This window comes from Petaurus breviceps, unplaced genomic scaffold, assembly GCF_028583685.1.
Source record: "Petaurus breviceps papuanus isolate PSGF00001 unplaced genomic scaffold, PetGlider_PUasm1.0 174, whole genome shotgun sequence".
Lineage (NCBI taxonomy): Eukaryota > Metazoa > Chordata > Mammalia > Diprotodontia > Petauridae > Petaurus > Petaurus breviceps.
Genome location: NW_027185761.1, coordinates 66,965,165 through 66,978,868, shown reverse-complemented (window position 1 = coordinate 66,978,868; position 13,704 = coordinate 66,965,165). Strand labels below are relative to the sequence as shown.

At 40.4% G+C, this 13,704-nt stretch overlaps 1 protein-coding gene across 1 annotated transcript in view; it reads left to right on the top strand.

Annotated features, from left to right (window-relative positions):
- The window catches only part of CACNA2D3 (calcium voltage-gated channel auxiliary subunit alpha2delta 3), a 1,089,703-nt gene that overhangs the window by 871,263 nt on the left and 204,736 nt on the right, over positions 1–13,704 (top strand). The window contains exons 18-20 of the mRNA XM_069084367.1: positions 1,411–1,482; positions 1,745–1,806; positions 3,318–3,385. Coding sequence (XP_068940468.1) covers positions 1,411–1,482; positions 1,745–1,806; positions 3,318–3,385 — 202 coding nt within the window. The remainder of the gene's footprint in view (positions 1–1,410; positions 1,483–1,744; positions 1,807–3,317; positions 3,386–13,704) is intronic.

Below are 13,704 nucleotides of genomic sequence, written 5' to 3'. Positions count from 1 at the left end.
AGAGACAGAGAGAGACACAGAGAGACACAGAGAGAGACAGAGAAAGAGACAGAGACAGAGAGAGACAGAGACAGAGAGAAGAGAGAGAGAAAATAAAATCCATGTTGCATTTTACACATGCCTTCTCCAGTGGGGAAAAGTGTTCTTTTGCTTGTTCTCCCAGAGACATAGAATGTTAACTATGTTCTTGACAAACTGGACTTAGTGAGTCACTTCAATAGGCCAGAGTGAACCTGAGACCCTCCAAATGGAAAAAAAAAGCCAATGAAAACAGGGCCAAGTGGTGGGGGGCTACTGGCAGGCTCCCCAGGGCCCTGCTTGCTTCTCTGGCCTGCTGCGTGCTGCACAGGAGTTTTCCGCTGGGGCCTCCGTCTGCACATCCTTCATCCTGTCCATGGCCCTCCTTGGAATTCTTGGAAAGGTCACATGTTGTTAGAAGGAGTCATCCATTGAGGGGCCCTCCAGGAGAGGTGGGTGGGCAGCTCCTGCATGTGAGCAGGAGAGCACAGAAGGGCTAGTGAGCCAGCCATCCAGGTGTAGCAAAGAAAGCCTTAAAATAGACCATCCTCCCCCCACCCCATTGCTATTCTTTTCTTCACCCATTGTGAAGAATCGCTTGGCATTTACCTCATATCATGGTTTGAGAAATACAATGACCAGCACGTCTCTGGTGCTTTAAGACTTTCAGAGCCTTTACACCAGCCCTGTGTGGTAGATGATATCAGTAACTCCATTTTAAAGGTAAGAAAACAGGCTAAGACAAGCTAAGTGACTTGCCCAGGGTGACAATGCTGTGTCTCTGAGGCAAGATATAAACTCTGGTCTCTCTGACTCTAACCCAGGTACTCCGCTTTCAAAGAACTAGCATTTTACTTGGGGAGTTGGGAGGATGTCATAGCATGTAAACGCAAGGTAACATGGTGGTAGCTGGACTTGAGACTCAGGGACACCAGCATGAACAGCTGAGGGCATCTGGAAATGCCCCAGCTCCACGAGTGATTTTAGCCAGTGACTGCAGTTTGACTTATGAACTCATGTTTTATGAACTTTATATTTTAAAACTTAAGTTTTACTTATCATGGTCCCATCAGGAACTCATCAACATGGTCAGGGCCTTACTGGAAGGTTCCACAACTTGTATGTGGAAGTCACTTATTGATTGTAAAACTTCCTTGTGTTGGGGGAAGAGTGGAGTATTGATTTTTGTGAGATCCCAATTCTGAGCATAGCAGACTCACCACCAACCCAGAATTCCCAAGATTTCATTGTAACAAATTGAAGGCCTCTTATTTTTGTACTTTTTGTGACTCCCAGTTTGGCCCCTTTATCAAAAGTGGGGCAGACAATGAGGAGAATGGATTCTGTGACAACTAAGAGAAGTAATAATGCAAATCTATTCCCTTCTTTTAGCTCAGAAATGCCATGGTGAATCGGAAGACGGGGAAATTTTCCATGGAGGTCAAGAAGACAGTGGACAAAGGGGTACACTTTCTAAAACATTCTTCCAGCATCATTTAAAGCCAACCACTGGGCAAAAAGAACTTTGAAGCTGATATCTGGAATAAATATGTCTCATTGGGGTCATTTTTCTCTTGTCCGTATTTATCTCCAAAAAGATTCCTAAAGTACCATGACCTTTATACATAGTGTGTCCATTTATTTAATGTTTTTATTTTATGGAAAATGCACTTGGATGACTAACACTCTTTTCTTTTCTCTATGACTTTGTTCTCCTTTCATCTAGAAGCGGGTTTTGGTGATGACAAATGACTACTATTACACTGACATCAAGGGCACGCCTTTCAGGTAGAGCCTACCATGATACCTGGCCATTTCATCAGCCCCATCAGTTGTGTTTGTACAAAAGCTGCTGACATCCACCGAATTCATCACCCACAGATGATAAAGTAGCCTGTCAAAAGGCTGAACAGAGCCAAGGAGGGGGCTTTCCCATGATGCTCCTAGGTTTTTTCCAGAATTGGAAAGATGGTCCTCAAAATCCCAGGGCAACTGACTGTTTTGGCCATGGCTTTACATCCCATTCCTGAGCACATGGTTTTGGTGATTTCCGTTGAATACCGGGGCTGGGGACACAAGGGAGGAGAGGCATTGTAAGTGTCCAAAGGGTCCCTGGGGGTCTTCATCATTTAACTTCTACATACCTAATGAGTCACCTTTTGTCTTCTTATTTCCTTAACTTAAGCACAGTGGCTATGAACATAATCTCCCTAGGTCTCTATAATTCTTTTGTTTTCATTTTTGGAACTGTCCTTTCTTTCCTCAACTAACTCAAAATCCTTATGTTTCCATTAGCAATAATACTGAAAAATGACATTTTTTTATTGCACAGTATCATGCTTCTAATAGTTTTTTGGCAACTGAAATATTTTCCCCCATATTTTTATCTTCTGATAAACTAATGATCTGTATCCTTTTCTAAAAATGTGACCAGTTAAGCTATTTAATGATTCTGAACTTTAATGTGTTGGTGTGTAAGGAACAGAAAATGTTGATTAATGATAGGCTTCTCTAAGAAATACAATTTATTCTATTTAATATGAGGGACATTCTGAATGATCATTAGTATGTTCTATTTGGAACTCGGAGAGGTCATAGGCAGCATCTGACTTCTGGGCCTGATGAAAATGTGAGGAGATCCTTTAAGTAAGCAAGTTATTAAAATAATAATCTTATTTTAGATAAAACCAAAAGAGAATAACTATTAAACAAAATGAGAATAGGAGAGATGTTAAAAAAAATTGTCACAAAGGAATGATAAGGTCAATGAGGTTCTTGATCAGTTCCTGATAGCACTGGAAGTTTGGGTTTTTGCCCTTGAAAAGGCATCAGTCACCCCCAACCTAGTCTCTATTGGTATAATACAGCTCATTATTTACTAGAAACATTGGGTACATGAGATTGAAACAAAGATCAGAAGCACCTTGGTAGAACACACAGGGGTTGGAGACCAGCAAAGGGTACATGTGTCTTCTTCTTTTCTGGAAGTTTGAGCTGTTGACCACACCTCTTTGAAACACACACACACACACACACACACACACACACACACACACACACAAACACAGCCAATTGTTGCTGCCATATCCCCTAAGAATTGGCTTTCAAGAAACACTGATTGAACCCAAGAATCCCACGTCCTAATCAAGAACGCTTTTCTTTTCTTTTTCTGAGTAAACTCTTCTGTAAATTGTTTAGAGAACATGAAACGAGAGTGTGAAAATGGAAAAGAAAAATGCTAACATTCCAGCCTCTTCCAGCCAGCCTGATCTCAAGGTCTGCTCTGTTTCTCTGCACAGTTTAGGTGTGGCTCTCTCTAGAGGACATGGGAAATATTTCTTCAGAGGGAATGTAACAATAGAAGAAGGTAAGGTCCTTCCTCTCTTTTTCTTCCTAGTTCTTTGGTATACATAGAGACACTTGTGTGGGTGGGGATAGTAGGGGGTAGTGGCAAGAGGGCTAGAGATACACATTCTTCATCACTGCAGAAAGCAATAATCTCAATTCCCTCATTTCACACAGGAGGCTCAGAAAACTTAAATTACTTACTCAAGGGAGCAGAGGTAGCAAGAAGAAGCAGGGGAATTTGAAGATGGAGTCTCTGACTCTAGAACAAAGGGCTCACTTCATTGTGCCTTCCATGGCTGACATGAGTCATTGGTTCTCCTCATTAACTAAAGATGCAAACCTCAGTACTGGTAGTGCTTGGAGATCCTTTAATATACTCTACAGAAAGATAATGAATTACAATGGCTCTGCCACAAGTAACTTCATGACCTTGGCCCAATTATGTCACCTCTTTACCTTCAGGTTCTTTCTTGGTAAGGTGGGGATGGAGTGTAGTAAGGATTCACCTTGCTGATTTTTTTCTTTCTAGGTGGATGTGTGTAATAGTAATGGAATTTAAAGATCCCCCTGTATTGGCTTGGTTTTTGGTTTGATTGTGTTAATAACCAGAGCTTGTGAATCCCACTTGTGGGATGCACTTGTTGATGTGAAAAGAGAGGGCTGAACTGGGAGGAGCTGGTGACATAAATTTAGAGAGACACAAGAAAAGAGAGGCAGAAGAACTTTTTGGAAGCAGCACCTTGGAGGCAGAGAGAGACTAAGAGGATTGTTGAGGGCCACTTTGAATTGCCCAGTACTTTTGAGAGCTGCCTCCCAGAGCTGCCAAGGACTGAGGGGACATGACTGTTATGCTGGTACTTTGTGTGTTTTGATGTTGTTTTGCCAGATTTGTCCACTGGTGAAGGACAGTGCTATTGTTGCAGAGGTCTCGGAACCTTGCTGTTGGTTCAGAGCTCCTGAGACTGTTCTGCAGACAGAGAGTGAATTCTGTCCACTGGTGAAGAACATTCCTGTTGTTGCAGAGGTCTCAGAACCTTGGTGTTGGTTCAGAGCTCCTGAGAGTGTTCTGCAGACAGAGAGTGAATTCTGTCCACTGGTGAAGGACAGTGCTGTTGTTGCAGAATTCTTGGAACCTTGCTGTTGGTTTAGAAGTCCTGAAGAAGGATTTTCTTGTTGTATGTTTACAGAAATCCTGGAAGAGGGTTTTGCTAATGTTTTCAGGGGTCCTAGGACTGTTCTGCAGACAGAGAATGAATTAATGAAGAGACTGGCAATGTATCTTGTGGCCTTGCTAAGCTTTGTCTCCCCAGGAAGAAAGATTGCTTAGAACTTGCCTCATGTCAAGATGAAGAAAAGACCTCCATTTGGGTATTAAGTGTTGTGCTTAAGCTTGTTGTAACTTTGGGGTAGATTCAATTGTGATCCAGGGGTGGGGAACTTTTGACCTTTTCAGTGCTCTGTGATTGAACAAATGAATGTACTTTACTTATGATTGGAAACTAATCTCCATTTGAGAACAGGGGCTTTGTGATGTATTAAATGAATATACAGCTTAGGGGTGGAGTAGTATTTAGAAGAGGGACTTTGTGATTGATTAAATGAATGTAATGTCCAAGGGTGGGGTAGTACTTGATTAAATCACACTTGGTAAATGCTGTATTTTGAATTATGCTATATGTTGATTCTGTCTGTTCTTAATTTGTCACTGAATAAAATGGAGAGCACCTATGCTGGTATTTTGAACCTTGGGAAGTTGCCTTTGCTTGGCATTACAATGTGTCTATACATGAGGGCACTATGAGGTATCACTCAAACATCCAGTTAATCAGAAGGCTATTGAAACTGGCAAGAGAACAAGATAAGTCCTTGACCTAGATCAAACATTGTGACTCTCCAGAAGATGGACAGAGAGGAAAAGAGGAAGCATTACTGTCTTGGTTATGGATAGAAAATGATAATGATGATAATGGCAGTAATAAGTAGCATTCATATATTGATTTAAGATTTATAAATCATTTTAAACTCTTACCTTTTTTATCCTCACAACAACCCTGATTTTTATTATTCTCATTTATAGATAAGTAAATTGAGGTAGACAAATTTATGTGATTTGCCCAAGGTCACACAGTTCTGAGGCAGGATTTGAAGTCATGGCTTCTTATCTCCAGGTCCAGCACTCCATCCTAACTGGAGAGAGCATTTAAATTATGAGAATGAGGAGGAGGAGGAAGAGGGTAAGAGACATCCTATCATTGAGGTCACAGAACTGGCTTCCGGGTCAGGTCAGCCTGGATTCCTCTGCTGACTCCAACTCTGGCCAAGTCAGTTTTCTTCTCAGTGTCCCAAACAACTCTCCAAGGCAAGAGCTTGCAGGAAAAATGCCCATGTGCTTTGGAGGAATGACTTTCCTCACTTGAGAAATCTCTATTTTCATGAAATCATAGGTTTGGATAAAGATATTAAAGATGATTGAAGTCTTAGCCTTCCTAATTGTATAATACTTTAAGGTTTGTGAAATGCTTTCCTTGTATTATCTTATTTGAACCTCACAGCAATCCTTTCAGATAGAGATACTCATCATGCCCCTTTAATAGATGGGAAAATGGGGTGGCTAAGTGGCACAGTTAATAGAGCACTGGCCCTGGAGTCAGCAGGACCTGAATTCAAATCTGACCTCAGACGCAACACAGAACTAGCTGTGTGACCTTGGGCAAGTCACTTAACCCCAGTTGCCTTACCTTCCCGCCTCCAAAAAAGCAACAAAAAATAGATTAGAAAATGAGGCCAAAAGAAGTTAATGACTTAAAGACACACAGAGTGTTTCAGGCAATATCTGGACTGCAGCTTTCTATTCATTAGATCCCAAGAAGTCATTAGTGAATGTTTGACCACCAGGAGATGATAAGAGTGATATCAGCAGTTTCCCTTTTGAAGTGCCTTAGGTTTAGTAAAACTCTTCATATAAATATGATGTTAGAAAAATAAACAATGCTACTTTGCAATGAGCAAATCATGCCAGACCAGTTCCAATGGTTTCCAGTCATTGCTAGAATATGTGTCTATTTCAATACCAGATTGTATTTCTGCACTGTGAATCATTTTCCTTAACATGGCATTCAAAAGAGCTAATGCCATCCTAGTTCTCCATAATAGCATACAGTGCTCACAACAAGCGACGTGGTAGTTCTGTTACAGTCTATCCTGGTTGGACCACATCTGGATCTACAAGTTCAATCCTGGCAACCACATTTTAGGGAAGATGTTGACAAGCTGGAAATAAGCCTTTTTAAGTTTGTCAGATGACATGAAGCAGGGAGCAATCACCAACCCAGACAACAAAACTGGTATATAAAGAGGTTTTGGCAGATTGTAACATTGAGCTAAATCTAACAAGAATGACATTTAATAAATATCAATGCAAAATCCTACTTGGGTTCAAAAAATCAATAAACAAGAATGGAGAAGACTTGCTAGCCAACAGCCTTTAAGGAAAAGATCTTAAAGTTTTTGTATTTTCTGTGACCAATGGGAGCCAAGAGCTTGCCATGTTGACCTGAAATTGGATGGTGATCTCAAGCTACATGAACAGGTCTTGTGGCTGGAATGCTGGACCCTCTGTACCCTGCCCTGGTGGAACATTCTGCTCTAGGAACCACATTTGAAGAAGGACACTGACAAACTGGAGCATATCCAGAGAACAACAATGAGAGGAAAGGGATTAATGATGATATCATAGGAGGATCAGGGGAAGGATCTGGGGATTTTTAACCAGGAGAATTAAAGTCTTGGTGGGAGGTGGATTTGGGAATGGGTAATAGTTGTTTTCAAGTATTTAGAAGGCTGTCATGTGCAAGATGGATTAGAGCTGCCTTGCTTAGTCTCAGAAGGTAGAATAATAAATAATGGACAGAAGTTGCAGAGAGGCATGTTTTGGTTTGTTATACTGAAGAACTCTCTGACATGAAGAGCTGTCCAAATATTCAGTGAATTGCCTTGGGAAGTAGTGATTCTCCACTATTCAAACAAGGGCTACATGACCATTTACACAAAACATCGGAGCACAGAAACCCATGGAGTTCCTAGTATAGTGATGAGTCTATGTGACCTATGAGACTCTTCCAAATCTGATTCTGTGTTTTTATTCTATTTCCAGTTTGATGAAGGAATCCAAACAAATACTTATTAATTAGCTAAAATAAATATTAATTTAAAGAGCTAGGACATTTACTCAGGATATAGAAAATTCTAGGAGAATGATAGTATCATATATTTAGAATTGAAAGGAAACTCAGAGACTATCTAGGATTCATTTTAACAGGTCAATAAATTGAGTCCCAGGGATTTCAGGTAACTATCTAAGGTCCCCTAGTTAGGAGCAGAGCTTGGATGTGAATAGAGATCCTCTTCCTTTGAAGCTTGGGCTAGGAGGATTGTCACTTGGAAGACTAAGTAAACCTATTTCTCTTGAACCCAGAAAGCATAATGAAGAGCAATGGGTTGAATTAGAAGGATATCAGTTAAGGCTTCAGAGCAGGAAATACTTCCTGAAAATTTGAGCTGACCAGGAAGTCTAATGGACTGTCCATTGAGAAATGAGTTCTCTATGATTGAATCTATTTTGGATAAGGCTAGAAGGCCACTTTCTTGGGATAGCACATGAATTTTCACTCAAGTCAGAGCTAGATCTTCTGAGGGTCCTTCCAATTATGACATTCCATGGGTCTATGATTTTTTTTTCATGAAAAGATGTGAATACAGACAGGTAGAAAGATTTCTTCACTTTCTCTGTGGCTAAAGAGACCCATTCAAAAGGTGTTTGAGTAGGCAGCCTACAGTTGTTGACTCTTACTAATTCATGGCAGAAGCTCCTTCCTGGGCCAAGGGCTTTGGCAGGGAATATCGAGAGGGCAGCCAATGGCCATGATTCTGGAGTTAGAGCTTGTCATTAGGCACTGTCTTCTTGGTGATGTGTGAGCCCAGGTCTCTGGAATGTTTGCAAATACAGGTGAAAATGGAGTGAAGTTGAAGGCCCCTTAATGAGACCCAGCCACCCCACCCCAAAAGTAATTCCCTTAGAAAATAAATGTTCTGGTCAGAAATTAGAGGGAAAGCCCATGGTAATCCAAGTCCATGAGTCAATAAGTATTTATTAAACTCCTTCTCTACACCAAGCACTGTGCTAGGGATACAAAAAAAGGCAACAGACAATCCCTACCCTCAGAAAGCTTATAATCTAAGGACAAGGAAATGGATATATACAAACAAGCTATATACAGGATGAATAGGAAATAATTAAGAGATGAAGGCACCAGAATTGAGAGGCCTTGGGAAAGACTTCCTGTGGAAGGTAGGATTTTGGCTATGATTTTAAAGAATTAGAGAGGCCAGGATGGAGAGAGGAGAAGGGAGAGTATCCCTGGCATGAAGGCAGACAGAGAAAATTTCCAGAGCCAAGAGAGGGGATGGTTTGTTCATCTTATGTGAGGAACAGTAAAGTGACCAGTGTCAGGATTTTTTACCTGATCCTGTAGGCGATAGGGAATCACTTGATTTTATTGAGTAGACAAGTGACCCATTTGTATTTAGTCTTTAAGAAGATCGACTGGAGTGGGGAGATATTTGAGGCAGCAGTTCCTGCAATGGTCCAGACATGAGGTGATGAAGTCACGTCCCAGGATAGTGACTATGTCAGAGGGGAGAAGGCTTTGACAATTTGATAATATTGAGAAATATTACAAAGGTGAAATCAGCAGGCTTTGGAATGATATTGGATATGGGGATGAGAGATAGTAAGGTGTAGAGGATGAAACTCAGGTTGTGAACATGGGGGACTGGGAAGATAGTGGTACCATCAAGAGAAATATGGAAGTTTGGAAGGGGAGAGAGTTTCAGGAGAAAAATAATGAGCTCAGTTTTGGACACCCTGACATAGATATAGACACACTATAAGATATCCAGCTCAAGATGCCTGAAAGGTGATTGGAGATGTGAGACTGGAGGTAAGCAGAGAGATTAGGGTTAGATAAACAGATTTGAGAACCATCATCAATCCCATACTGTCTATGATATAGCAGGAAAATGCTAGGGAGTTGCCCTAACCCAGAGAAAGAAGAGATATATCCAGGGTCACACAGGCAGTGTATATCAGGACTCAAGCTCCAGTCTTCCTGATTCTGAGTCTAAAGCTTTACCATGAACTTGGTGATTCAGCCACTGGGGCCCAACCACAAAATCAAGTTTCTTGAACATGATTGCCCAAGACTTCGGTAAGTTTTTCAAACAAAAATCAGAATACCAATAAAAAAAATCAAGTGTCTTTCAAGAGGCACTGACTGAAATCACCAGGTCACAGTGACATCAATTGGACTAAATGCCTTCTTCTGGACTCAGAATAATGTTGTACATTGTTTCTTCTGGCCAGATGTCCCATCTGGATTTCTGTGTGTTCCCTACAAACCCTGTTCAACATGAAAGCAAAACAAAGCAATATTCAATTAAATTGAACAAACATTCAAAATTCAGGCACCTCCTGCTGCACATACAGGACTCATCCTATTAAGCAATATATGCCTCTCAATCAGACAGGATCAGTGGACAATGTAAGAATTGGACCCAGAGCTGAACTGAAGGAGATAGGGCTGGGTTGCCTTGAGGGAATTGTCAAGAACTTTTATGTACCCCCAAGCTCCATCTTTTTCTGAAAACCAAGGCCCAATCAGCTTTCTATTGTTATTACATCATGGCAGTGCCAGACTAGAACCAGTATCTGAAGAATTAAAACCAACATCATCTGAAGGGCAGTGGAGAGATGTGTGGTGCATGTGATCAAGCTGCACCACATAACCAATGGCAAAGACACCAAAAAAAAGAAGACAAAGATGGAGATGGCCAAGGAAAAGGGCATATTGATGTACAGTAGATGGAGTAAACTATTCTACAAACCAATTTGGGAGTTTACACGCAAAAATATTACTAAATAGTATATGTCTTTTGACCCTGTTATACAAATGATCGGCCTATACCCCAAAGAAATAAAAATAACAGGAAAGAGCTCTATATGTACAAAAAATATTTATAATAGATCTTTTTATGCTGACATAAAGCCCTGCCAACTAAGGAGATGCCTGTCAACTGAGGAATGGATGATTAAATTGTGATCTATGAATGTAATGGAATACTATTGTGGTGTGAAGTAATAGGTGATTTCAAAAATATTTAGAAAGACTTCTATGAACTGATCCTGAAGGAAGAGAGCAGAACTAGGAGAACAATTCATAATATAACTTCAATGTTATTATAAGAACAATTTTGAAGCCATTTTTTAAACATTTGATTTTAAAACTTTTAATTCCAGATTCTTTCCCTTCCTCCCTTGTCATCCACCTTTACTGGGAAAATAAGCTATTCAATATAGGTTGTACATGTGTAGTTACACAAAATATTTCTTTAGTGGATATGTTGAGAAAGATTGACTATATTTCCCTCCATTCTATCCCTCCCCCATCTTGTTCTATTCTCTACTTTGACCCTGTCCCTTTTCAAAAGTGTGTGCTTCCAACTTCCCTCCCCCCACCAACTTGCCCTCGCCTCCATCATCCGCCTTCTCATCCCTTTCCCCCCTACTCTCCTGTAGGGTGAGATACCCTATTTAGATACTCCCTCCTTAAGCCAAATTCAGCACGAATAAGGTTGACCCATTCACCTTTGCCTTCCTGTTTTTCCCTTCCATTGTATTACTTTTCCCTTGCCTCTTCTATGTGGGGTAATTTACCCCATTCTGTCTCTCCCCATATCTTCACATTATATTCCTCTCTCACCTCTCAATTTCACCTTTTAAGTATCATCCATTCCTATTCAATTGGTCCTGTGTCCTCTGTCTATGTATGCCTGTACACATATATACACACACTCGCATATGTATTCATAAGCCCATATACCCTCCTATATATATATATATACATATCTATGTATGTATATACAAACAGAAACACAAACACACACACATACACACACATATACATATATATACACACACACACACATTAATATTCCCTTCAACTATTCTCATACTGAGAAAGGTTTCATGAGTTACAATGATCATTTTTCCATATAGGACTGTAAATAGTTCAACACTGATAAGTTCCTTATGAATTCTTTTCTCCGTTTACCTTCTAATGCTTCTCTTGCTTCTTGTATCTAAATGTCAAATTTTCTATTCAACTCTATTTTTTTCATCAAGAATGCTTGAAAGTCCTCTATTTCATTGAATGACCATATTTTCCTCTGAAACATGATACTCAGTTTTGCTGGGTAGGTGATTCTAGGTTTTAATCCCAGCTCCTTTGACCTCCAGAATATCATATTACAAGCCCTTCAGTCCCTCAGTGTAGAACCTGCCACATCCTGCGTTATCCTGATTGTATTTCCACAATATTCAAATTGTTTCTTCTTGGCTGCTTGTAATATTTTCTCCTTGATCTGGGAATTCCGGAACTTGGCTGTAATATTCCTAGCAGTTTTCTTTTGGGGATCTTTTTGAAAAGGTGATCGTCAGATTCTTTCAACCTCTATTTTGCCCTCTGGTTCTAAAACATCAGGGCAATTTTCCTTGAGAATTTCTTTAAGGATGATTTCTAGGTTCTTTTTTTTTTTGATCGTGGCTTTCAGGTAGTCCAATAATTTTTAAATTATCTTTTCTGTATCTATTTTCCAGGTCAGTGGTTTTTCCAATGAGATATTTTACATTGCCTTCTATTTTTTCATTTGTTTGGATCTGTTTAATAGTATCTTGATTTCTCATAAAGTCACTAGCTTCCACTTGCTCCGATATAATTCTGAAGGAATGATTCTTTTCACTGAGCTTTTGAGATTCTTTTTTCCATCAGGGAAATTCAGCTTTTTAAGGAATTCTTCTCCTCATTGGCTTTTTGAGCCTTTTTTGTCATTTGAGTTAGTCTATTTTTTAATGTGTTATTTTCTTCAGTCAAATTGTTGACTGTCTTTTCATTATTTTCTTGCATCATTCTGATTTCTCTTCCCAATTTTTTCTCTGCTTCTCTTATTTGGTTTTCAAAATCCATTTTAAGCACCTCTATGACCTGTAACCAGTTCATATTTTTCTTGTAAGCTTTTGGTGCAGGAGTTCTGCCTTTGTTGTCTTCCTCCTGTTCCATGCTTTGATCCTTTTTATCCCTAAAAAAGGAATCCGAAGTTGGATTGCTGTGCTTGTTTTGCTTCCTTTGCTTGCTCATGTTTCCACTCAATTACTTTACTTTTGAGCTTTTTGCCACAGTAGAACTCTGCTTCCAGAGAGGGGAGCTTTGTCCAAAATCAGTGGGGTTTTTGCAACTGTTGGGGCTCTTAGTTGGCTGCCCTCTCAGAAGCCTCCATTGGCTCTGGCACACTGGTCACCCACACCAGGACTTCCACCCTCGACCACAATCCAGATCCAAGGAGGTTAAAGCAAGAGCGATTACCCCTCAGACTATTTGCTTGGTCTCCCTACAATCTGCAGACCAGGAGCTCTGAAGCAGATATTAAGCAGTGGCTGCACAGCCACCATGCTTCAGCCACTTCTCCCAGGGCAGCAGCTGGACAGCACTCCTGGACCCCCTGTTCCCAAAGTCCACTGACCTCTCACTTTGTCTTTGACATTTATGGTTGGTAATTCTGGAAACTGCCACTGCTGCTGGTGATCCACTCTCCCAAAATCCCTCCAGCCACAGCTTGTTGGGGGCTGCCCTGGGGCTAAAATTGGGGATTCACACAGGCCTGGGCTCTACTCCCAGTGTGGTGCAATGTACCTTTCCAGCCAGGCTTCTGGGCTTCCTTCAGTGGAAGATTTGTTTCTCTCTGTCACTTTGTGGTTTCTGTAGCCCTAAAGTTTGTTTAGAGTCATTTTTTATAGGTATTTGAGGTGATTGTGGGGGAAGCTCAGGGGGTTTTCCTCCTTCTAAGCTGCCATCTTGACTCCTCCCCCTGAAGATTTTTATAAAGAGTTAAAGACTGAAATGAGCAAAATCAAGAGAACAAGTTATACAATAAAGATACAATTTGTGAAAATAATAAAACTTTGATCAGTACAAAGACCATTCATGATTGTATAGGTCCAAGGATGAGACACACTCTTTACTTCCAGACAGAGAGGTGATAGATTTAAGAGAAAGAAGGAGACATGCATTTTGAAGGTCATCAATGAGGGAATTGGGTTTGCTTATGTATGCCTATGTTACAAAGGATTACTTCTCCTTCTTCTTCATCATCATCATCATAATCATCATCATCATCATCATCTTCTTCTTCTTCTTCTTCTTCTTCTTCTTCTTCTTCTTCTTCTTC